At 48.3% G+C, this 25,722-nt stretch overlaps 1 protein-coding gene across 1 annotated transcript in view; it reads right to left on the bottom strand.

Moving 5' to 3' along the window:
- The window catches only part of LOC104509071 (SH3 and PX domain-containing protein 2A-like), a gene marked incomplete at its 5' end in the record, with an annotated part of 111,567 nt that overhangs the window by 79,122 nt on the left and 6,723 nt on the right, over positions 1-25,722 (bottom strand). Inside the window, one exon of the mRNA XM_010150890.1 lies at positions 2,215-2,290. Coding sequence (XP_010149192.1) covers positions 2,215-2,290 — 76 coding nt within the window. The remainder of the gene's footprint in view (positions 1-2,214; positions 2,291-25,722) is intronic.

Here is a 25,722-nt window from a genome sequence, read left to right as displayed (position 1 = left end):
TGCTGCAGCTCCACCACACCACGGGGCACCTGCCAGCCAGCCCTGTATGCACCCTCTGCCATGGCAAAGGGACCTGCAAAGATGGCTCCTCAACGCCCGGGCTCAGATCATGCCTCTGTTTCAGGACAGCATCACGGCATTGCGGACAAGCGGGAGTCACAGCCTGGCATGCACTGACTTTCTAAACCAGAGCTGGTGGGGAAGTCGCCCAAGCCTGCACGCGGCACAGCAAACCCCAGGCACTCAGAACCCCTCCAGCTTGGCAGAATCAGGCCCATAATAAGCAATCAAGAGCGTAACATCTTCATAAAAGTAGGACTTAAGTACAAACATCTGCCCTGCTTTTTTTTAATTAAGACAGTTTATAGCTAGGTATTCGTTTCAGTAATCCACGGCCCGGGCTGCAGAAATGCCATGCGTATTCTAATTACGGCAGCTAGTTTACTTAACAGAGTTTGACATTGTTTGACAGTTAGCTGAGTCACCTTGTTCCCGGGTAAAGCAACAAGGGCTTTTCAGGAGTTCAACAAGAAAGAGGCAGAGATTCAATATCAAAAGTAGAATGTGTATCAGAGAAATTTTAAATTAAATACAGCTGAGGTCTATTCTATTCTGGCAGCTTCCCTCTTTGGGACACTAAGTTAACCCAAATGTTTTCCAGATATAACTCTTCCCCTCGAGGACACACAGCAGCACCATCTCCCTCATGTTCTTGGAGGGTTGGAAGTGTTGTAACGGGCATGTGGGATGCATCTCATCCTCGGCACACATTGCCCACCCATCTATCAGGACTATCACTAAGAACTGCACACGGGCTGAGCATCAGTCGCCTGCGTTCAGCCAACGTGCTGCTAGGACGAAGTGAAGAAATGGGTCAGTGGTGGTCAGCACAGGAGGAACAGCTGTTACCTCCAGAGACTTTCCTACAGCACCTCACCTGAAGCCATCTGCACTCCCATACAGTGCTTTTCAAGGATTTCAAAATGCTTTCCAGCAAGAAAGGCAGGCCAGCAGTACCCGTCCTTGTCATACAGAGGTTTTGCAGAGTGACTTGTCTATGAGCTTCCTGGTGGCATATCTCGAAACAGAGCCCATACTTGGACTCTTCTCCTCATTCCAGGTTGGAAATGGAAGGCAAAATCACCACCCCCTAGCTGCAGAGGGGCTGGATGCAGCACAGGGCACTGCAGAGATCCTGGGGCTGCCTTCCAGAAGGTCCATGGAGGATGTCACGCTGCTGTGCCACCCTACTGTGGCCCTGATGCTTGCACCACTGGTTTCCAAGTCCCTGCCTCCCCTCCCGCCCTGGAGCTGCGCTCACCACACATCTGGAACAGCTGCTCTGCCTGCAAACAGTGTTGAGGACTGCAGCATGCTCCTGCAGAGGACTAAACCCTCCCATCCCAGCTTCCCTTTACAGACCTTTGGGGAAGAGTTGGGATCTCCTTTTTATAGTTAAAGACAGAATGGACCTTTTAACAGGCTGAAAATACTCCATTTATCCTGACAGGCAGTGCAGCAAGCCAAACTTCAAACCAACAGCCAGAATCGTGCAGTCAGACAATACAGAGCTGGCCTGAGCGTGTGTTTCCAGGAGCACTCCGCGGTCTGGCTCATGCCCCCCGTGCCATCCCTGCAGTGGCTGTTGGAAGAAGGCGTGTGGAAGTGTGTGCCATTGCTCTGAGGGGAGGATATCCATCACGTCCAGCCCCTCTCTGAAAGCTGTCAGAGGGACAGCGGGTCAGGCCAAAGAGATATTTACTTATCTTCTTGGCCAGCATTGCAGAAACCTCGTTGCATTTAACCTTCTTTCGGTTTCCTTTATATCCCAGTGGCAACTCTAATTATTCACTCCTTACTGTACAGTACAGTGTTTGCAGAGCCACAGCATCCAAAAACAAAAGTGACCGCGTCTCTGGTCCCCAGTGGCCTCCCAGCTGGTGGCCCAAGCTCAGGCTGTCTGGTTGCACCCCACAGGCCCAGACACCCAGAAGCCACTGAATCCCGTTTTTGCGGGAGGGCACGAGTCAACTTGAACCTGAACAGCTGGTGCAAGATCTCCTGGGAGCCCTAAACACCCTGCCAGTTATTTTAGGAGGACGTGTAGGTTTGGTATCACAGGGCAGCATGTATGAGCTCCCAGGGAAAAGGCATTTGTAAGACTGGTCCCCAACTGCTCTATCATCCCAATTAGGGCTTTTCCCACAGCATTACCTGGTAGAAAAGGGATGATTCTTTGCTTGGGGTCTTTCTGGCCTCCTTCAATAGGGAACTTGTCCAGAAGCTGCATCTGCAAAGGAAATAGAAGGAACATCTTAGGGGAAAAATATGGACTGGCTGCAAAGGGACCAGGGGATCTCTTGGTCTGTGAATGGTTTAAAAAAAGGATTAGCTAAGCAAAGCAACAGCAGGACTCCCTCTGCCTCGTTGCAGGGGAGTCCGTGCATAAAAAGGTACGATACAGTTCACTCCAAGAAAGGGAGGGCAAGTTTCTGGCAGCGCAGAGAAGCTGGGACGGGGCCCAGGCAGACATCTGAGCCCAGCTTTGCTGCCATTCTAAAATTAGGGTCTCATCCCTCATTACGAAAACACACACCTCGTTTCTAATCCGCAGTCTGCCCACATTGGTGGAGAAACAGTTTTTACCTGTCCCTGCAACAGACCACCCACCTGGCTAAAAATGCTGTTCAAGCAACTGGATTCAAGGTTTTATTTAATAACACCCACTCTGCCTTCCTGCTGGCAAGGCATTGCCCACTGCCCTGGTCCAGTAAGAGCACTCCTGCTTTTCCACAGAGATGGATTTGGGGGAATATCTTCCATTCCAGTCCCTACATGGAGGACAGCACTAGATAAAGGGGAGCAGGGAGGGAGACCTGTGAGAGCAGAGAATCCCAGAGGACCCCCACCACGTATGGCCAGCTTGCATGATGGAGCAGACTGCTGACCACCACTGATTTTCCATGGAAGCAAGCCTAGGAAAGCAGTAGGCTGACCTGATGTTCCTAAATGAGCCCTATAATTTCTTTTTGGGTGATAAGCCTGGATGGACCAGGGCCATTGAGGCTGAACACCAGCCAAAAGGCCACACATAACCTCACCCAAAAAGGAAAGAAGCACCTGCTTCAGTGGCACCTCCATGGACTTGCCTAAGACAGACCTTCTCCAGCCCTAAAAACTGCCAGAGCCTCCCACCCTTCCCACTGACCCTCTGCACCCTTTTGCTGTCATTCAGCCTGTGGTGCTGACAAGATAAACACCCAAATCTTCATATTTTATTTCATTTTCCATCATGTTTCAGCCGCACAATGCAATGCTCTATGTCCCTGTTGAGCCTACACAGAAGCCTTGGCTCCCTTGGGCTGGGGGAACACCAAAGCTCCTGCTAGCCCAGTGACTTGCTTCCAACAGACCAGAGGAGATGTCTTTCAACCCCCAGTCCCTGTGGCCTCTGAGGAAGGTAAGGAAGGAAAGCAAGCAGCCCTGTTGCTTGACCTTGCAGGACCCTTATCTCCTCACCTGAATTGGATCCACAGCTCAACACAAACACCTACAGTGGCAGCAAAAGCGGTGCTGGGGGGACTCATCCACCGGTGTTTAATGTCATCAATGCTACGTGTCCAACAATGAGGGGGTGTGACTCCACAGCCGGTTTGCTACCTCAACAGATTTCCTTTAAAAAATATTTTTTTGCTAACATGGGGAAAAACCAGTCAGAAATTTTTTTTTTAGTGTTTTTGTTTTAGGCACACAGAATCCTCCTCCTCTCCCACCACACACATCTCCAGCATTTTCACCATATGGTCCAACAAACCAAAGATCAAGAGGAAACTCAGGAGTAGAAGGAACATCTGTGCAGGAGAAAAAGTTAAAAGATCCCACATGTTTCCCCATCAGGGAGTCAGCCTGGTAAATAAATAGACCATAGCTTTGCGGACTGTTAGATAATGCACTTTTCTGCCTACGGAGACATGTTTTTTATTGAAAATGGGAAATTTTGTTTTCTTGTAGGTAGAGCTCCGGGTGTCTGAGGTCAGGCATGGGCAGGAGGGTTGTTCAAAGGAATAAAAAGGAGGGGGAGGGAATCCCCACCAACTGACTCGAAGTTTCACTGTTGCTACACTTCTGGCCAGGAAGGCAATTCTCACTTTACTACACGGTGACTGATTCAAGCTGGAAGCGATACAGTCAGATTCCCATGGTTATTCTTGGAGTTAGATTAGCTTGGCTAATACAAGCCTTTTTAACCACATCAAGAGAGTCACAACGCGTGTAACTTAGCGCTATTTATCTAAAGGGTGGATATCAGCAAAATAGATACAATAAACTGCAGCTGGAAGAGTTTGGCTAAACCTTGCCAGACTGCACTTTCTGCCCCGGCTCCTGCCTCCACTGGGAGGGTGTGGATGGCAGGGAGCTGGGGGGAGGCCACCAATGCAACACATGGGGACACAGCCTCTCCCAATGCCAAGTGCCCCGGAAGCATGGAAGATTTCTCACCTCCCTCGATATATGAGACAATATCCCTGGGGCTGGGGGCCAGGTGGCCACCGACGCCACTCTGTCACTCCCCTCCTCAGCGAGACAGGGTAGAGAAGATTAACAAAATTCTGGGGGTTGAGATAAAGACAGGGCGAGATCATTCACCGTCACAGGCAAAACAGACTCAGCCTGGGGAAACCTGATTTAATTTATTGCCAGTCACATCAGAGTAGTAGTCTGCAACACAGACTGGAAGGTAACGATTGCCCTTCAGCTCAGGAAACCCCTCAGGATGTTAGAGCCAAACAAAGAGCAGCAGAAACACGGAGCCTTCCTCAGCCCTTCTGCGCAGCCAGTTCTGCCATTCAAAGCCAGTGCAAGCTAGATCTAAAATCCTAGAAAAAGCAGGATTCTGTATCCTCCACCCACGGAGAAGGATGCAAAGCAGAAGATAAGGAAAAGATGGATGCAGGGGGAAAAAAAAAAACCACAGCAATCGCCCTGAACGAAACATCCCAAATCTCCATAGGTGATGGGGTATCCTGAGTCAATGCCCAACAGCCCCACTCAGCCTGGGTCTGATAAGAGGAGACACCAACCATGGAAATAAATGGAGCAGCCAAGAACAAAGGGAGCTAAGGGCTGAACCACAGAAACTCCTGGCAGTCACCGCACTTTCCCCACGTGGATGATAAACAGCCAAAGACCAATAAACAGATTTTCAGTTCACTTAATTAGATGTCTGCAGAGCATCTGAAAGTCAAAAACTCTTTCGTCTGTGACAAATGTTTTTCCATTAAAGGAAATTATTATTGTTGTTATTGCAAATATACATATGATTGATGAAAAAAATCCTTCAGTTAACGCCCCAGCTTATTCTGCTCAGACATGGGCAGTCTCCACATCTTCGATGTGCGACATTTAACCTAGGGACAAGATTTGCTGAATGAGAAAGTCATCCTGTCACTTAGAATAAAACCACCCCAGCACGAAGGGAAAGAAGGGAAGTCTGGATGCGGAGTCCCGAAGGACGGAGATAGGGCTGTAGCTGGCTTTGGGCAGGCAAGAAAACACAAGCGGCCAATGCATTTTGGCAAATCGGGAGGAGCTCATACTCAGTTCATCTGCTTAGAAGCATTAGAATGTGAATGCCACCATGAGGGAGCATCCAAATTGTATGATCAGTGTGATGAGCAGAGAGAAATGTATTGCCATGTCACTGTGCCACAGGGCGGGAGATCTGTTTGGAAACAGGGAAGGTATATGGAAACCAGGAAGTGAGCTTCCCACCCATTTGGGCAGCATGTCTGGAGTCAGGCTGAACAAACACATCCCCCTCCTGCTTCTGGCACAACAGATGCACGTCCACAAATAACTCACCACCAAAATCACCTCCCCAGGCTTTAGCTCTCCAAACTGCTCTGGGCTCGCCAGCAGCTTTCCCACATAAGTCCTGCACAGAGTCCAGCCTTTTGCTCCGAGCAGCTTCCTCCTTGCTTCTGCACTAAACTAATTTAGAAGATATGCTATAAACCCTGTGGTCCAAATTATGACTTTCTTACAGCGGTCAGCAAACGGTCGTGCAATTAATCCCATTAAACATAGAGCAATTACTCATGTGAGTTTCTGCTCATTAAAATGAGAGCAGGCTCAGAGCACTGGCCCACTCCACTCCTTACTACTTGCACATAACCATCAAATCACTTGACTTGCAAGAATGGAATAGGAAGATTGCAGTGGTATCAACTCTCACGATAACTGGCCTTCTTGTTGAGCTCTCAGCTCCTGGAGGTCAGCAACTGTTTGAGAAATAGCAGTCACTGTAAAAACCAACCAAACAAAAACTACCCTAGCTTTTATGGTGCAAAGCATAAATTTGCAAACATGACCCAAACACTTGTAGCCTCTCTGAGGATGAGAAGCCAAGCATCTTCTTGATAATTGTTTACTTAATACATTTTATTTATCGAAGTTAGATTTTCATTGAACATTTCTTTCAGTTTCAGGCCTTACAGCACCCGAGACGAAGGGGTGACTTCTCTTGTGCAAGAGAGGCTTTTACTCTGCTGTAAGCCAACCAACACAGGTGACAGAATATGAACTGTTTAATGGTCTCCTGTGGCATTTGCCAGTGGCAACTTTATTCCTGATTTGGTCTCAAGGTTTTGGAAGTTTGTGACCAAATCTAACTCCCTAAAATTAATCCACTGAGACAGTTACCTGAGTTCCACCTATGCCTTACACTACAGACCCTATCTAGATGGAGTTTCCTGCTGGGCTGTTAATTCCTCCCTTTCCTTCCTTGAAGCAGTTTTCTCTTCCCCAGTCAGAACAGTGAAGTTTTCCACACCTCTTACAATGAGCAAATTAGAACACCCACACAATCTCTTACCAGTGTGCATACCTGGCTGGTTCCTTTTCAAGTGGATGTAGGTTTGCCACGTGCACAGATAAAATCAAAGCCCCACAGGAGGTCAGCGCTGCAATCATGGGAGATTTTAACACTCTAAGACCCTGAGGATGACTTTCATCCAAACCTCTTACTTGGGCAAGCAAAACAACATCCGTGGCTGCAAAGGGACATAGGACTCCAACCTTTTGCAGAGAGAGATGGGGCCCCACTCCCCCTCTGCAGTGTCTAATTTACTTTTGTGCCAGAGAAATAGCGGATGAAAATCAAACTGTGACTAAGAGATTGAGAGCAGCAGATTTTTGGCAAGGTGCCTCCAGAATCCCCAGTGAGTTTTCACCTTACTCTCGGTCACTCAAGTGGTCCCAAGGCTACAACTCCTTCTACACTGAATGCCAAGAGGCATATTAGCTTCTCATTTTCTAAGTGCTCATTAGAAAATGCGTTTTTCATTAAAAATGAGGCAAGCCGACAATAACTTTGATTTAGCCGCTGCTGGAGTTAAAAGGTAAAGTACATGAGGAGAGTTATGCACAAGGCACACAGTGATCCCAGCTCTTGGTACTCCCTTCTCCAAAGGCTCACTTTCCAAGGAGGAAAAAGGGGCTACAGCCAACTCAGAGATGAGGCAGAGGAGAAGAGGCATCTGTACGCATATGGAGTTGTGTGCACGTACGTAGGGGGGTGCCAAAGAAGCTGGAAGAAAAGCAAAGCTGCTACCAGGGATCTGAAACCGGTGATGATGGAACTCACACCCTCAGCAGGAGGCATTCCGAGCATCTGCGAATCAGAAAAGGTTGAAAATGCCTGGTGCAGACAATGCAGGCTTAGATAAGAAGGGGAAGTAAGACACCAGAACAGAAGAAGGGTTATTAATTAAAACCCTGAGGAGCAGCAGCAATTTCCTTTCATTTTGAAGTTGAAAACCATCTGTGTTGCTTGCTGACATGACGGATGGTTACAGCATCAGCTATATTTTGAGTTATTACCTGTGATATGCAAGAACGGGAAGAGATGAAAATTGATTGAATTCTGTTGTCTGCCAGAGTTTTCTCATGGATAAACCTCTCTGGTCCTATCTCTGCATTTGCATCTGCAAAATGCAAGACAGATTTCAGGAAAATGGCATGAGATTTAGTCCAGAACCATCAAATGCTCTTAGCCTTATGCTGCAGGGCAGGAGTCAGACTGAATTCAGAGGCAATGTATCTAAAATCAGCAAGACAGAACCAAATGGAAGAAGTATTATCGGTGGTTTTCAGAATGCTTATCCTCCCATTTGTGGGCTTGTCCATCTGTAGCATATTCCAAATCCTGGTTAACCAGAGCATCCAAGGGGGTCTTTCAATACAGAAGATGGTTAGCCACCACTTCCAGCCAATGGATCTCATGCTATCAGGTAACATACCAACACTGAAATGTCAGCAGGTGAAAACAAGCAAGGGAGCAGAGAACAAGAGAGCCCATCTCCACAGATTCACCTTCTAGATGCTGGGCTAGAGAAGACCACTTCTTCAGTGGTTTGACTTCAGGACAGGTTTTCTGCTAAGGTTAATCAGTGAGGCATCCATGACATAAGTGGAAGGACTTGATTTACTCCAGCCCAGGACCATACCTGCCGAGATCCATGACAGAGGGACATGCGTGACAGGGAATGACACTGCTGCTATTGGGGCAGATCCCTCTCCAGGATACAGCTGTTGGATAATTTTCTCTAGATGTGGGTTGCACTGAGCTTCTTTTTATTCCTCCTTTTCTTCACCCTCTCACAGGAACAGCAAACCAGTTTGCTCTCACAGACACAAGACAGCAGCAAATCTGCCTAACTCACACCCCCTCAAAATTAGCCAAAACAGAGCTGTTTCCAAGCATAATATCAATTAGCAAAAGTTTGCGGAAGACTTGGGAGATCTTTGGGTGAGGGCATGAAACAGACTGAGCACATCTGTTAGCTGCTCACACGTAAAACTGACATCAAATGCAGCAGAAGGAGGTGAAACTCCATCTCTTCCTAGAGCAGTTACCGGTTCCACAATGCGGCAGGAATAATTTTATCAGGCAGCCAGTGACACTGGCACTCTCCTGGTGTTACATGATGCCTCAGCATGCAGGAGTGCATTAATTCGATCCCTGAGAAGCAGCAGCAACTGGCTTTCCTTTTATTCTTGAAAGAAAAAAAAGAAAATTAAAGGAAAAACGGTCAGGATAACCAGCTGACATGCCTGACAATTACAGCATTATAGGATATGTTCTGAATTAAAAACAGTGAAATCCATGAGAAAGTCAAACAAAAGCAGGAAAATGCATATAAAATAAAGAGAACAGACATTTACAGCATGGTGTAATCCCCAAAGGGAACATGCCTCTCTCAGGTCTGAAAATTTCCACCAGAAATCTTGGAAATCTTACAAGCCTCTCAGTATCCAACTAAAACAGCCAGAGAAAGAGAAGGGGAGGGGGAGCAGAGTCTGGGGGTCTTCCCCTAAAACAAGCCATCAAAAGAGGGAACGCTGTTTTCCAGCCGAGCCATTTGGTATTTTTCATACAGAAATGCAGCTTTCTCCAAAGGCTCCACGGAACGAGCCCAGCGTATGTGGCTAACACAGACTGGCAAAACATTCGGAGGTGCTGGTCTGGGATGACAGAGGCACTTGGTGCATCTCTGAAGAGCACTCAGAAAGCCCACGCTGGCCTTTCACAGAGCAGCTATTGATGTCTCCTGCCAGAAGCATTTTCTTTCCCCAGTGCTAAATTAGGCTGGCCTCATCCAACTTAACCACACTGGAAGATGCTTGGACAAAGGCTACTTCATACTTTTCCATCTATCCATGGTGATTATACGTCCCCTTGTTACTCCAGTATCTACAATGCATTTGTCCCGACAGCATCCCTGGGAAGTAAGGCTACACCATAATTCCCGTTTAGAGAGATGAATGCTGCAATTATGTAGCACGGCAGGGTCGTGCAGAGATGTCAGTGTCATGCTGATGCCATGCCCCATCAGGTCTGTTAGCCAAGCTCCAAATGAAGGTTCATAATGTTGGGAGGGGGTGCAAATGTTCTGCCTTTTTTCTGGAGCTAGCACATCCAGAGCCAGCCCAGGTACTCAGGCTGTTCAACCTGGGCATGTCCCAAAAGGCTCACTGCAGGTCACAGCAAAAATCCTGTCTGGGGAGAAAAGCTGACCTCAACTGCAGAGCATCCTTCCTCACCTCCTGCAACTTGTTATCCTTACAAGTGCTTGAAGTGTCCCTTCAGAGTGCAGATAAGTGGCAAGACACCAAGGTGCTCCGGTGACACACTGCAGCAATGGTGACAATCACCCTCGGACATTAAGCAGAGCAGGACTCCCACAACACTGGCCTCCAGACAGCAGCAGAACTACATCTGACAGCACTGTCAGAGCAAAGGTCCCATTTTTAAATACGGTGGCAACTCTTAAGAGCTTCCCTGAGAGGGAGCAAAGCAACAAGGTCACTTCCATTAATCACCACTTCCTACATCGCTTAGGAATTAAAAAAAAGTATTTACTTTCCATCCTGCTTTAAATTTCAATCCTTTCAAGCCAATCACTGAAATACAGCACAGCCCCACTGAGCTTTTTGGGTTTATCAAAGCATCAGCCCTACTGAACCACTCCAAAGGCCTCACAGCGTCAAAACTGCAAGTGCCTAAATCCTGGCCAGGAGAGACTGTGCAGGCAGGAGCAGCTCTGCCCAGCGCAAAGGCTGAATGGGTCTGTGGGAGGCTGCAGGGCTGCAGACCCTCCAGTCCTTGAGAAACCCTTGGCAGCACTGCAAGCAAAGTGCTGGAGGGTGCATCCTAAAAGCAGCATGGAGCCATTAGCAGAGTGCTGCTATTAATTACATACTTGCTGTTAGCACAGATCATGCACCAAATATTAAGGTCAGCACAATTTGCAGGCTGGTTTGGTTTTGCCCTAGTACGTTTGGCGCAGTGCTGTGAGATTATACAGAGAACAAAACTCCTGACCTGCTCTGCAACATCATGGATTTAGGACAGCATCTTGTGGGGACCAGTGGGGGGGCTGGTTCTTCGTTTAAGGGTCACCTCGTGTACCAGCCTGACTCCTTCTGAGTCCAGTCAGTCCCCCAGAGCAACAGGGGTGTCAGAATCATATCTGTCATGCAATGCCCTCTTCTGCCCTTCCTTATTCCTCTCTCACACAGACAGAACTGCTGATTTCATCACTGCTCTAGGCAGGGGCTACCCAGCTTACCCGCTCCATCTCCACAAACCGGTTTTGTTTGAACCAGTGCAAAGCCTGGCACAGGAATGCTCTGAAATCCGATTTATACACTGGATGGTCAGTGACCTGGCACCCAGAGAATCCACCATTAGAGAGACTTCTGTTGCTCACACCGTGGTGACCACAGTTTTAATTAAAGCTGCTTAAAAACGCACCCTTAGTTGGATTGGTACTGTTTCATGGGCCTGAAAGACTACTCCCCTGCTTACACTACTATGAGAGGGATGAGTCTTTAGCTCCAAATGTATGAAACTTAATCCCTCTGTTTTCATAATCTACATCATCTCTACAGCCTGTTAGCTCTGCTTGATATATTGTCCCCTGGAAACCACAAGTAACTTCAATATTGAAAACAGAAACAATAGCTCCGAACACAATGGCACATTTTAATTCAGAAACTCCATCTGAAACGGTATCTACTCATCTCCATAGGCGACTGCCTGTAGCTTTGGGGAGAGCGACCGCCCAGCTCAGTACAATGAAGAAACCGTGCCAAGCAAAACACAACCACAGGTTTTAACTCCACACTGGGAGGAGACTCCTTTGTCTTCTTTTCTCCCTCTCCCTACCTCCAAACCCAGCGATGTTTTGCCTTAGTATCTGGTTCCAAACACATGTGTCTCCTGTCTTTGGGGGGGATTTAGAAAGGAGCACAGACAACAAATCCCGCCATATGAGCATGCAAACAGAGCTGCACGTGTAACAGATACCTTGCTCCAAGCCTTGAGGGAGGGAAGCAAGCAGCCAGCAGGACAGGCCGTTTCCAACAGTTCGTAGCCAGCTGCCAGCCTTCACACTCCCAGTCCGGGCCCTCTGGGTACCATGGGCACCCCCGTGTAACGGCATCTCCCCAGGATGCTCCTCTGGCACGCAGGGACAGCAGAGGTGTTCAGTGCGCAGGAAGGTCAGACTCCAAGCTATGGTTGCCCATTTGGGCTTGTGATGGAGGAAGGGAAGGATTTACATGCTAGAATGGAAGAACAAACCTGGGCTTGCAACAATCTGTCCTTACTATTGTCTATGGCAATGGCATCACAGAACCACTAAGGACTGATTGCGTCTCATGGACTGGTTTTTCTCCGCAGATTTATTTCTGGGCAGAGCAGACAAAATCCACAGGTGTCAGAAAAGCTGTTTTAGAGACATCCTGTCACTAGCACAACCACGCAACACAGGCACCTTAGCTGGACACTCAAACCCATGCCAGTTCCTTCCAATCGCTGCCCTGGCGTGCAGCGTGGACACTGTCCTCTCTTCAAAAAAAGAAAAAGGGGATTTGGGTAACATCTGGAGTCCTTAAAGCCCATGCTCAGAAGGAGGACCCCAGCAGACCCGCACAGCCATCCCTAAGGACCTTGCAGATGGACTAGACCATGGTGCAAGACTGCACTGGAAGGAGGGACACCACATCCTGCAGGACAAACCCAACCCAATCCAGCCTCTTAAGAAGGAAGGCTGGGACTGAGACCCTATTTTTGTAAGTATAAGTCTTCCTGAGGAACTTTGTTAATTTTAATTGAGAAGGAAAGTAAACCCTGGGAAAGTAGACGGGGTTGGCTGGTGGCCATGGCGGCTGCGTGTGCTGTTCGGAGCAGAGTGGGCACACTGCGTGTTTACGGGGTCTCTGCATTACGCTCTGCATGCTCATGCGTCACTCCAGGATCTTCATTCAGATAATCACCATCCATCCCTGGACACGCTGCTTGTGGACCAGACAGTATTCTGTGTACTATACCAACTGATCACATGTAACATTTGGCAGGGTATTAAAAGCATCGATGGAGGTCTTTGACAACAGTGGGGATTTTTTTGGTCTCCCTTAATCTCAGTAGCTTTTAAGTGGCATAGGCACATTGTCAAGAAATACTGTCAGGGCTGTGGCTTTTCCAAACTTGCAGATAAAGCTGCTACAAGTTGTGAGGGACAAACAGCAGACAGAGGCAGATGCCTACATCCAGGCAGAGCAGGGCTCCTTCCAGCTCCATCAGGAGGTTTCCAGCCTCTGTCCCTGTCTGATGGCATTTGGGAGACTCTGGTCAGCAGGACCAGGCAGAGGAGGTCCTCGATACGCTGCTACCTGCCACAGGCAGCTCGGTGCTGCCATGAAACCAGAGCTCTTGTGCCCAAGCAGGAGATGCCTCTTCCATCCCCGTCAGCGGCTTCCTAAGCTTTAAGCCGAGGGTGGCTGCAGAGTCACACCAGCATCCCTTGCTTCATAGGCAGCTGGCTACAGGGCCACCCTGCCAGTGAGCATCCATGCCTGCTCACCTCTGGCACATGCTCTTCCAATGACACGGGGAGAGGCGCATCACCAGGGACCCTAACTGGGCACATAGTCTATCGTAAAATGAAAACACAAGTTTTCTTCAGCCTGTCTGGTCACACATGCAATCCACTGTGGCCAGGTGAAGGATACACATGGAGTATATGATGCAGGTGTGCTTAGGTGATGCAAGGAAAGGGTCCTGTGGAGCAGGCAGCCGCAACATCTCATCCCATCCAGCAGCTCCTTCCCAAACATTTCTGAGGGGAAGAATGTGACCTACGAGCTGCTTTGGTGGCCAGGCCAATGTCCTTCCAGGACAAGACCAGTGAGGATTCAGATTTCTGTGCCTTTCCACATCTTGTGACCAGCTTTAGAAGCTGGATGGGGCAGACAGACAGGCCAAACAAGCCCAACAAGTCACCTTGCCTTGACCCCGGCTGGGCAATGTGCAGCATCCAGGGCTATTTCTCATCCTCCCTGTGGGTTTGCACTCATCTATTCTGTCCTCCTCCCCATCACACAATGCTACAGTAAAGAGACATCAGAAGGATGCCCAGATTGTGGAAACATCCTCACAGATGTGTTGGAAAGACCAAGTCTAACCAATAAGCTGCAGGTATCACACAGTGCTCTTCTGCCCTAGCCCCTGGCTCAGACAGGGAATGACATTTCAGACACCACCCACCCACCCCCAGGATTACCTGATGATGCTTTGTCACAGAAACCATCCAGGAACATGGTAAATTGCATCAAAGAGATTCAGGCCACATCCAGGCCCTGTAATTCCCTTACGAGCAGCAGCCAAGCTGTCTGATGGCACTGGGGTATCCAGACCTGGCTGCTGGTTTTGTGAGCCTGCGTCTGCTGTGTAGGGTTATTTATTCGATCAGTCTTTAGCCCCTCAGCATTATGGCTGTAAGGGATCAGAGTACAGCTTCTCTAGGGAACTGCCACTTCAGCCATCTGCAGAACCTAGCCCTGAAGCTTCAATTAAAATTACAAAGAAAGGATCCCAAGAAAGAAGTGAAGTGGGGAGGAGGAACAACACATCGATTGCTTTCTACCAAGACACAAGCAACTTCAAAAATTAGGTTCCACGTGCGTACCCTGGCTGAGGGTAAGATGGACCATTCAGAGCACAGAATGGCCCGTTTTCCACCAGAAAAGCCATCACCCCACGGAAGCACAGCTACTGCTAACCTCCCTGCCTTACCAAACAGGGACAGGAAGGGCAGCAGGTACACACCTGCGGCCAGCACGCATGCAAGCGCGGGGAGCTGCCCTTTGCCAGCGGCCCAGGCGCAAAGTTATCTCGCTTAATTAGGGCTTCCTTTGGGGGGAAACCTTGGCTCAAGTAACTGAACAAATACATTACACTACCAGGCACATACGCATACACACAAATAACCTATTTTGCTCAGCCAGGTGCAGACAATTGTTTCTAGCCCTTCATCTGGGGCTGGTCCGTGTCTCTCCATGAGGTCAGATGCAGGAGAACATCACACCAGCCAGGAACGGAGGAAAACTGAGAGCGGCTTAAGAAAAACAGAAAGAAAACTCGGGAGCAATATTCCCCGCTCTAACAGGTGCAGAGATGTGATTATACGTGCTTCAACACACGGGCTTTCAACACGGCCTGAGCATCACACTGCAGCTCTAACCTGGTTAAGGAAGCTTTGAAATCTCACCCCTGCTTTGAACCTTGCAGATTAGTATGACGGGGAGAAGGATTTGAAGCTGGAGGGAGATGCTCGTATTTCAAACGTAAGCACCAGCGGGTGAAGGGGCAAGCAAAGGGGCTGTTCTCCATGACAGGCAGCAAGAGCAGCCTGGGCAGGCAGTCCCCCAACCTGAATGTGGGACTGAACGGCATTAAACAGTGCAAACACAACAGAGGCTTGAAAACAAAAACACATTTCCCTTCTTGGCCATACTGAGGCGTGCAACAAGGCGAACTGCCAGACAGCTTCACTTGCCTTTACACTTGCCTGTTAAAGCTGAGCAGAAGAATATGACTCAAACATCAATGCTTCCAACGACAGATGGGCTGACGCTGTAATAGTATCTCATCTACTTAAAAGCATCTCTCAAATGTCAGAGGTGGATAAAAAACTCCAAACTTAATATGCTGAGTTTAAACGTGTCCCTCGAGGTATTACTTCCAGATTCGATCTGTGCAGAAAAAAACTCTTTCTAACATCAGATAGGAATACAAAGGAGGAAAAACTAAGAGGAGGAAGAAATACTACTGGAGTTGTTATGGGGGTCGATTCTCTGCACAATGCTGACTCGCAAGAGTCCTCCAGGTCCAGCAGGTGTGCAGGTACCCTGTGTGCCTGCAAGCAGACAAAAACTCAATGAAATGACTCAGACAAGCAAGAGGAAGAGCTGATTTCTGCAAAATCAATGATTTCTAGGTTGTAGAACGACTACTTTTGCATGCTTGGGCACTTCATGCAAAAGCGACTCTTTTTATCAAGATACCACTGGATTTTCAGGTACAACCGAATTCCCTTCACAGAGAAACCTCTCTTACATTTGCTTTCCCAACTGGGAAAGCTTCAGGAGCTATTACAGTGCCACTGATAGCAGTGAGAACACAAAGATTGTGTAGGCAATGCCTAACTTACACAGGATGAAGGATGACACACAGCAAATAATTTCTAGATTTCTGGTGTTCAAGATTATGACAATCTCACAAGATGAGAATTTTCTGTGAACTTTTACTGTCCTTGGACCAGAACCCAACACCCAGGACTGAACTTAAAACTCCACATGAGAATAAAATGATCAGCCTAAGTTTTCATCATGACTCCAGTCACTGCTGCAGCTGGGCACCTGATGGCCATAAATGAATTTTCACTCTCAAAATCCATGGGAGACAAAAGCTCCTGAAGAAAAGGGAATCCAAAGCCCAAATCTCTAAAATTCATTTTTTCTGCTTTAGGCAGGGTGTGGGGATGGGGGGCGGGGGGGAAGATAAAAACCCACAAACCCACAAAACAACAAAAACTCACAGTGTTCTTTCTTGCAGCCCTTGTGGTGCTATAACCATCCTTAGAAAATAAGACAGAAGGCCAATATAGCTTACGTGTCTTTATGAATTCCAGTTTGCACCAGATGTAGAATTACAAGAGCGCACTGCTAAACTCGCCAACCCCACGGAGAAAACCAGCCCCCAGTGCCGGTGGGCAGACGGAAGCTGTGACCATAGCCTTCCCTGCACAAAGCTCTGGCTGCTGAGCTCTCAAGAGCAGGGGCACAGCTAGTGTCCAGCACAAGTAGCTCAGTCCTGAAGTCTCAGCCCAGCTGTCCCAATCTCCCTTCCCAGCATCGGTAAAACACTGCTGGCAATGTAATGCTTTTATCTCAATAGAGCGGTCCCAAGCTTAATTAATCATGGTGAACAAAGGGATTATTTCTTTTGACTTATATTCATTAGGGCTTGCAGCTTCTCATGCATTTTCCAGCCTCTAACACCAGAGAGACCTGCCTCTGCTCAGAGCTGGTATGTGCTACTGAAATACAAATAAATTCAGAGGTCACCATGAGGGAAATAAAGATTTAGTTTTCCATTCTGAAGACTGACTTACTTGCAAGCCTGATGTATCTGAAATCAATTTTTAAAAATATATTTAAAGGACTCTCTTTTATAGAGGGACTTTGTTATGAGGTGGAGAATTCACAGGTCCTAACATCAAGCCATGGGTGGAGGGAGTCTGGAGTATGAATTAAAAATAATGTGGTTGTTTGCAGAAATTAGCGGCACCAGTTTAAATCCACACACCCCCCTCCCTCCTCAAATAATCACCCTGTGTACAGAGGTGGTTTATGGAGCCCTCTGGAAAATGTTCCTCATGGCCTCCATTCCGAACCCAAAATAAAATACATCACATCGCAGCGAATACTTCACCAGGGTGCTGCTCTCTTCCCCCCAACCCACGCCTCCCATTTGTTACTAATTAAATGAAACAGCAGGTGCTTAGACCACAAGCGCAGCAGGGCTGCAGTGAGCACAGTGATTAAACCCCCCTGGAATGTCTTCTTGGAGAGCTGCATCTTTCCAGGGACCAGACTCAAAGAGGAAAGATGAGATTAGAGGCGAGGGCTGGTCTGGTCTTTGGCTGCGAGTTCCACGGTCAGAGGGTGCTTTCGAAGGATGGGTCACTGGAAACACCAGGTTTGTGGGGAAGATGCTGGCTCTGCTCTGTTTTGCCAAGCCACCTTCCCAGCACGGGGTGCGTACAACAGCGCGTGCTCTGCCTCTAGGCTGGAGGCATCTCCCTTCTCACCCAACTGAGACCCATCAACCCAACGCAGAGCAACCTCCCCCACACCAAGGCATGTGTGGCCAACTCAGATCTTCAAGCAATCGTTAGCAACGCAGTCCCCAAGGTGGCAGTCATCCCAGCCTAAGCCTGGGTGAGGCAAGGGAATGGATGCACAACGAGCTGGGGTGTCAAAGCCGGCCAGGAAGGATATCGGCTGTGTCCAAACATGTGACACATCAGGCCACGCTGATGAGATGTTCTTAGCTGCCACCCAGATCAAATGGGTGCAAGCCCAGATATCAGTTTTGTAACAGCAGCTCATGCTTTGGGACACATTCTCACACCACAACTCCTGGTGCAGCCAGTTACCTGCCCAGCTCCAGGCTGAGATCCCATCCACAAGCACCGTCCTGCATGGACTGAGCCTGCCCCATTTCCTTCATATGAAAGAAAATGTCCCTTGTTGACACCAACACCATCATGAAGCCTCACTGTCTAACACCAGAAATCAAACAAATCAAAATGCAAATGCTATATTCCTGTAAGAAATGGACAGGCATGAAGCAAGGGACTCTTATGGACAGCCAGAGCCGAGTGCCCCATCAAACCAGTTCTCCCCTGCATCCTGCTTTGGGGCTTCCTTGTTTTGTCCAAGCAAAGTCTTTCCCCTGCTTGCTGTGCACCCCATCGGCAGCCATGGCTCCCTCCCATCCTAACATCCCAGTTTGACCGTGGTGACTTGTAAGAAATGGACAGGCATGAAGCAAGGGACTCTTATGGACAGCCAGAGCCGAGTGCCCCATCAAACCAGTTCTCCCCTGCATCCTGCTTTGGGGCTTCCTTGTTTTGTCCAAGCAAAGTCTTTCCCCTGCTTGCTGTGCACCCCATCGGCAGCCATGGCTCCCTCCCATCCTAACATCCCAGTTTGACCGTGGTGACTTGCCATCAAGACAAGCTGGGATGATTTTAATCATCCAAAGGGCACCAGGCACTAATGCAAGGGGACCCTAAACCAGTTACCAGCTGGGATAACATGGTACAAGCCTGGAAAGAAACTCCTCATCCCTTCTACAAATTCCACTCCCAGCAGCAAAAGTTCATGGGACCAGGACATAATCCCAAGAAAGAAAAGCACTGTTTATATTTCTGCTGAGCAGTTCACTTCTCCTTGGTCACTCTGCTGACATTTCACTTCTTCACCAAACCCTGTTAGAAATGGGTGGGGGCTCGGGGGGAGGAGAGGGAACATGGTCATTCAGGTCTGGCTTAGCTACTGTAATACAGCTAACGTTTGGCTCTGTCAAAAAGAATCCCAGCCGAAGACTTCAAAGCATTTTACAGACATTAATGAATAAACTTTCTCCAGGAGGGCTGATTATAGCCCCCGTTTTATGTGTGGGTATTTCCAGATAACCTCCCTGCCACACCAGCAGTTCCCTGCTCCTCGTTCCACACCACAGAATCCCGGCTCCTAATTACACAAAAAACATCCCCACGCTAAGGCAGTGAAATATATTTTGACTTAAGAGTGGAACAGGATTTGACATGAGGTTTCTTAACAGCATCAGGCAGGAAACTACAGCCTTAGTGCTCCTGCAGCCCACAGCACGCCCACAGCTCAGCTGTATAATCCAGGGCTGTCCCACACCCAGAGCCACCCCAAAACTTTGCAGGGCTTCTCACCACCTTGGAAATTGTTTTTGTAAACTCCTCCCTTTGCTTAAGGATAGCCAGGGACCACCCTTGTGGAGCACACCACTCTTCACTGCTCTATCTGCCTTATTCCCAGTCCCCAGCCAGCAAACAGATCTGTGCCACCTCCCGAAACACCAAATGCTAAATCCTACCCTTACATGCAAGTCAGATGTGTCAGAGACCGGCACCCTCTAACCCTCAGCACAGTAACACAATGAGCATCACTGACAACTACGCAGGTCTTTGCAAAGCCGCACTAAGAGCCACCAGACCGCCTGGACTTGTTAGGGGGATACAGGTGTTCACCACGTACCACCCCACAACCTATCTTCTTCATCAGGGACACATAGCTTTGCTCAGGCAGCAGTGGTGCATCACTGTAGTGACCAGGAGAAGCCTGGACTTGGATTTCAAATCTCCCCAGACCACAAAGAGGCCAAAATGTCCCAACTCACTGGGCTGTCAAAAGCCAGAGATTAGCCAAATAAAAGGAAAAGCCTCTGAAATAATTTCTGTTCCAAGTAGGTAAGAGATCCTCCTTGTAAAACAAAACTTTGATCATTAAACTCACCTTAGTCCTTTGAAAGAATCTTTTTTTCCCTGATACCATTTTATATAGACCTTTTCTGTTTTGCTTTCTGATTCCTTCCCATTTGGCATTTTCCTCTCACAGTGTTTCTGTGGTTTGTCCGTCACCCCTCTCAAAACACCTGTCTGAAGACAGCAGCTCAGCAAGTCCCACTGGTTTTCTTAACACACCCTTAAAAAAGCACATGCATCACAACCCAGGCACACAGCTCTGAAGTTAACTCAGTCAGCCAAAACACCTCTACATGGATTAGGATCTGCCCTTGACTGCACCTGGTGAATCAGAGACATCCCTGCATGGACACTGATGCCTCACCAACAGCTCTGGTACAAAGCCCTGCTCGTACTGCAGATTTACAGGAATTACCTTAAACACAGGGATGTTTTTCCGAGTCTCTGCTTAGTCCTCTCCGAGCCTGTTCACATATTCTGCCAATCAAGAATTTGCCAGCAACTCGCTCCACTCCAAAGCATGGACTTCCTCACTGGAGTGCAGCTCCTCACTCTGTTCTGGGGCTTTGCACCCTCACAGCATCCCAGCTGCACTCCAGTGTGGGCAAGGACTCACTTGCACCATGAGGGATGGCAGCGGCTCACGCCAACCCTGCCGCAGCTGCAGGCCTGAACAGTGCAACCCGCTGCTACACCCCTGAGGCTACCCAGAACGAAGCTCTCAGGGTTTGGACCTGGGAAGGCTGTGGGGTCCAAGCCACGCTTATGGCATGCTCCCAGGAGACCCTCTTCTCACACACATATCAAGGGACCATCAAGCCTGCCATACTCCTCCTGGGCATGGGCAGGGAAGAGCAAACGCTAACCCAACAGTTAAATGGGCAGATTCTGAAAACTACGGTTATGGCACTTGTACAGCTAAATGCTCCACGAAGGGTGTGGAGTCAGTGGGCTACCAGCCAGGGCAGTGCCAAAGGATCTGACATGCTGTAAGAGTTCAAATCCTCCCTTTTCTGCATGGATCCTGTAGACCAGATCTCCCCCTTTAAATGAAAGGCCAAAGGTGGAGAGCAAAGCCCTCAGCTTGGCCAGGTTTTGGTCAAACAGGGCACCCAGGAGCCAGCGTGCACAAAGCTGTGCTTCCCCCAGAGCATCAGTATTCTTGCTTTTTGCATGACTTCACTGCTCATCTGCTCAGCAGTGTGGCTGTTCTGTGGGTTTTCCTGCCCTGACCACTCCACTGGAGACTCATTGATGCTTCCCCTGAAGAGGGAAAGGGGAAATTGCAAAAGACGGTTCTGCAGTGGGAATACTTGTGTTTGCACGAGACATGAAACTGCTCCGGCTACAGAAAAGCAGCATGCTGAGACTCTAGGCCAGCAGGGAGGGAATAAGGTGGAAAAAACCCTCCAGACTTCATCCTCCTTACGCTGTTTCTGCAGGAAAGGTCAGTTATTAGGGTGCTACAGGGAAGAAGCAAATAGCACCCAACACTCATAAATCAGGCTGGGGTAAGCCTGACCAGAAGCCTTTCCTACAGCCATGCAGTCTACAGTACAAGAGACGCCAGTTGATGCTTTTGTTTGTCCTGTAAGCAAACCCTGGTGTAACAGGACCAAGAGCTATGACTCCTTCCAGACACAGCCTTCCCACATCTGAGCTTGTAGGAGCAGAGAGCCGGGAGGGGCGAGGTGGCAGGGAAAAGAGCCCTGACAGAGTCCTGCATAACCTTTCCATTATGGCTGGGCAACTTTCTATTTGCACTTAAATGCAATAATGTAAATAAACTCCCCATAACCCTTGCAGGGCTATTTAGGACGTTTGCGAAAACAACCAGCTCCTCTCATCACGAGCCAAGGGATGCGAACACAACAGGCACTTCTCATCTTGGTCTCTGCACACTTAATGAAAGTGAAGGATTGTATTCCCTGCACAAAAGCGGAATTGTGTTTCAGGGCTGGGGGTGTGAACTCCGCACGATTTTCCGGCAGTATAAATAATTGAAAGTTGAGTACGAATGGGGGAGAGCGGCGAAGCAGTGGAGGGGGTGCCTGAAGTTCAGTCATGCCTGAACTTCTTGGGTTTGGGTGCTTCAGGGAAGAAAGGACACAGAAAAATCCTGCCGAGGAATTTAATTTTCACACGGAGATTAAAAAAAAAAAAAAAGCTGATCTTGGTCTGTGGTAAAAGAGGAAATGCGCTAATAAAGTGGCACTTGGAGAATTCACTGCCCCTGTGAGAGCAGCCCCAGAGCTGTAGCTTTGGCTGGGGCCAGTCCCACAGCCAAACTGCTCTCCTGTGTTTTATTGTTCCAGCAAACAAAACCTGGAACAAGGTTAACAAACAACTGGGCTCCTCCCAAGGCTGAGCTTTAAATCCTGCTGTGGAGACCCAATGGGCTATGAGGAGACCTTCCAACACCAGAATAATGGAGATGGAGGTAGGATTAACACAGGAGGTATACATTAGGCCTTGACATGCTTTGCTGAAGAAAGACTTGCAGCACAGTTTTACCATGATTCTGCATAACCCCTTGTAAAATATATCATCCAGGAACAAAAACTAGGAGGCATGGGCCCAGTACGAAAATTTTCTACCATGGTCCAGAATTTTTGGCAATTTCAGGCATGTCTTTCTAAACATATGCTTTCCATTAGCACCACAACCTTGCAGAGACTCATGCATCCTGATGCGTTTGACTTTCAACATGAAAAGCAATCAACAGCTATGAAATAGGTCTGAATCCTCCTCAGCTGATATAAGTCAGCTCAGTTCCTTTGAGAGAATTTGCTGCTTTTCCTCTCTGTGGCTGTATCCAGGAGAGCCCTTCCCACACCACAGGGTGCCCACGCTCCTCACAGACTCCAGGTCAGTGATAGGTGTGGGGTGTAGGTACTGATAACTTACACAACCCAAACCTCTAGAAAGCAAGAGAATTAATTCCTATCAAATAACCCTTTTAACTAATTTCACTGCTTTCTGTGTTTGCTACAAGCCTGTAAGTGGAGTTTGATACTCATCAGGTATTTCTTGAAGGATCTCTGCAGGTAACAAGTTTGTGTAGTTCAAATGGCAGATGCAGACTACCTGACAGTAGGATATAAGGATATTCCTGTTCCCCAGAAGTGCCTTTAATCCTTTGTAAGTCAAGTTTTCACTCCAGACAATGTGAATTCATCCACTGAGAAATCTGCTATCCATTACCATTCTGCAGCACTCCCTTGAGATTCTTGGGTTGGACAAACCTACCCAAGTTAAACTTTTTCTAGACAATTCATAAAAAAATGCATGTATGCAAAAAGCAGGTAAAGCAATTTGTTTATAAATTCCTAATAATATCCGCAGAAACTTTTTCAGTCTCAGTATTTTTAGAACAAGACGACGTCATGAATATGCGAGCGTCTGGTAATGTGGCATTACTTCACAGCCATCAGATCCGAACCGGAGAGAGAAGCTGAACCAGGAACTGGCACCACTGCTGAACTTGCCCACATTTTTCCCAAAGCTTACACAGCTTTAGGTCAAGCGTCTTCAGTGAAGGCTTCTCTCATACTCAAAGTCCATACACCCACTAAAAATCCACCCTACTGGGCTTTTAATAAGCAGTGAGAGTTCATCACTGCTGAGCTCTGCCATTCATTTAATTTCTAAGACTTCCCTGACTCTACCTGTAACTCTGCAGCCAGGGGAAGCTCTGACCCAAGCAGCCCAGGCTCAAAGCGCTTACTGGGAAAAAAAACCAAGAGGCTTCACACAACTCACACAACTGCTATTTTGGAGATTAGGTCTCCCAGGGGAACTCTGCTTTATGAGCTCTCACTCTTCACCTGAAATCGGAGCCACTTTCTAACTCCCCTCTTTTCACACTCCCCTCTGAACGCTCCAAGGCCTTCCTCCATGAAGTGGAGCTGGCAGTCATCATCATCAGAGCAAGATCACACACCTCAGAGATACGCTTCACACTCTTGCCTGGCTGATGAGATTAACAGGGCACTCAATGTGGGATCCAGGCCCCATGAAACCATGCAGAGCAAAAACTCTGGCCTTGAACACTTCCAAGAATGAGGCACCCACAACTGCTCTGGGCAACCTGTTCCAGTGCCTCACCACCCTCTCTGTGAAGAACTTCTTCCTGACATCCAATCTAAACCTCCCCACTTTCAATTTAAACCCGTTACCCCTTGTCCTGTCACTACAGACCCTTGTAAAAAGTCCCCCCCAGCTTCCTTGTAGCCCCTTCAGGTACTGGAAGGTGCTATAAGGTCTCCCCGGAGCCTTCTCTTCTCCAGGTTGACCAACACCAGCTCTCTCAGCCTGTCCCCATAGCAGAGGTGCTCCAGCCCTCTGAGCATCTTTCTGGCCTCCCTCTGTACTCACTCCAACAAGTCCATGTCCTTCTTATGTTGGGGACCCCAGAGCTGGACACAGTACTGCAGGTGGGGTTTCCCAAGAGCTGAGCAGAGGGGGAGTATCACCTCCCTCAACCTGCTGATCATGTTTCAGTACTACTGATTCCACACACAAGACATGAACACCAGGGAAAATAAGGACCTGTTGACATCCAGCATCATACGGAATATGCCCATGTGGTGCAATGACCCCAAACAGCATCCATCACTGCCACCACATCCAGAATGTATAAGACTCATGTGGGTGTTTCTGGTATTGCAACACCTTTTGTGCACAGTGAGTGAGTGGTTAAGATGGCACCACTGGGAGACTCACCTGTGAACCAACGCAGCATCTAGAGAAAACAGAAACTTCAATCCTGATAGCAAAACCCATTCCTTGTCGTTACAGAGGGGCATCTCTATGGAATCCTCAGACCACCGAGATGAGGTAGCATGGGTATTACCTCTGTTCTTGCTTTGCTGCTCTCCCACCCTGAGGAGTTGTCTACAGCACCACCTCACTTCCTAATGTCACCTGTGTCCTGGCCAGACCTGCACATGGGGCAGGCAGGGGTGTGTATTAAATTGGCACGGAGGGGCAAGTACCACCCTACAGCCGCCATGCAGAAGGTTCCCGCGCTGCAGCGTAAGTTCAAGTGTCAGCTTTATGCCTCAACAGCACCCAAGTGCAGAATTAGGAAGGCAGAGTTCCCAGGGGCTGGGTTGCTTTCTTAACCGAAGGTTACTTGCCATGTTCACTGAACGTGGCCTATATTGTAGCTTGGCAGGCACTTTGCCATTTCCCCATCACGGCCCTCAGCTTTGTCTGACGCGTAAAGTCTCTTTAGAAACAAATACTGGAAGCTGAACAGATTGTTTTGCCAAGCAAACATTTAAATAATGATGGAAATAAGAATTATAAACAACTCCATTTATTCATTGAAGACAAACATACTGCCCCAAGCCAGCTGTTATCCTAAGGTACTGACTGAGGCCTACAAAGACACATAGTATTTAAACAGCCTTTAAATCAGCTGAGACAACCATTCCCAGCTCAAAAACCATCTGAGCTATTCATTATTTTTTTTTCCAGGGGCATCTCAATTCCCCCAGCAAGCCCTGTTACTGGTAAGCTCACCACGGGGCTATTTTTCTGAGGGCAGCATCGGGGGGCTCCAGCATTGCTGCTGAAACATGGGAGGCATGGTCAGCCCTCACAACCAGCAGTTCAGGGCTCCTGAAAATCTGATTTTCTGCATCACCTGCAAACCTTGCCACTGTCGGCCTCTCCACACACTGTGCGGGACAGCAGCAGAAAACTGGCCTATGTTTACTCAGAAGAAAGGACGTGCCATTTCTCCCCAAGGAGCCGGTGCTGACCTTTGGGAACTGACATG

This window comes from Eurypyga helias, unplaced genomic scaffold, assembly GCF_000690775.1.
Source record: "Eurypyga helias isolate BGI_N326 unplaced genomic scaffold, ASM69077v1 scaffold1844, whole genome shotgun sequence".
Taxonomy (NCBI): Eukaryota; Metazoa; Chordata; class Aves; order Eurypygiformes; family Eurypygidae; genus Eurypyga; species Eurypyga helias.
The sequence above is the reverse complement of the archived record's forward strand: the minus strand, read 5'-3'. Positions and strand labels throughout refer to the sequence as shown.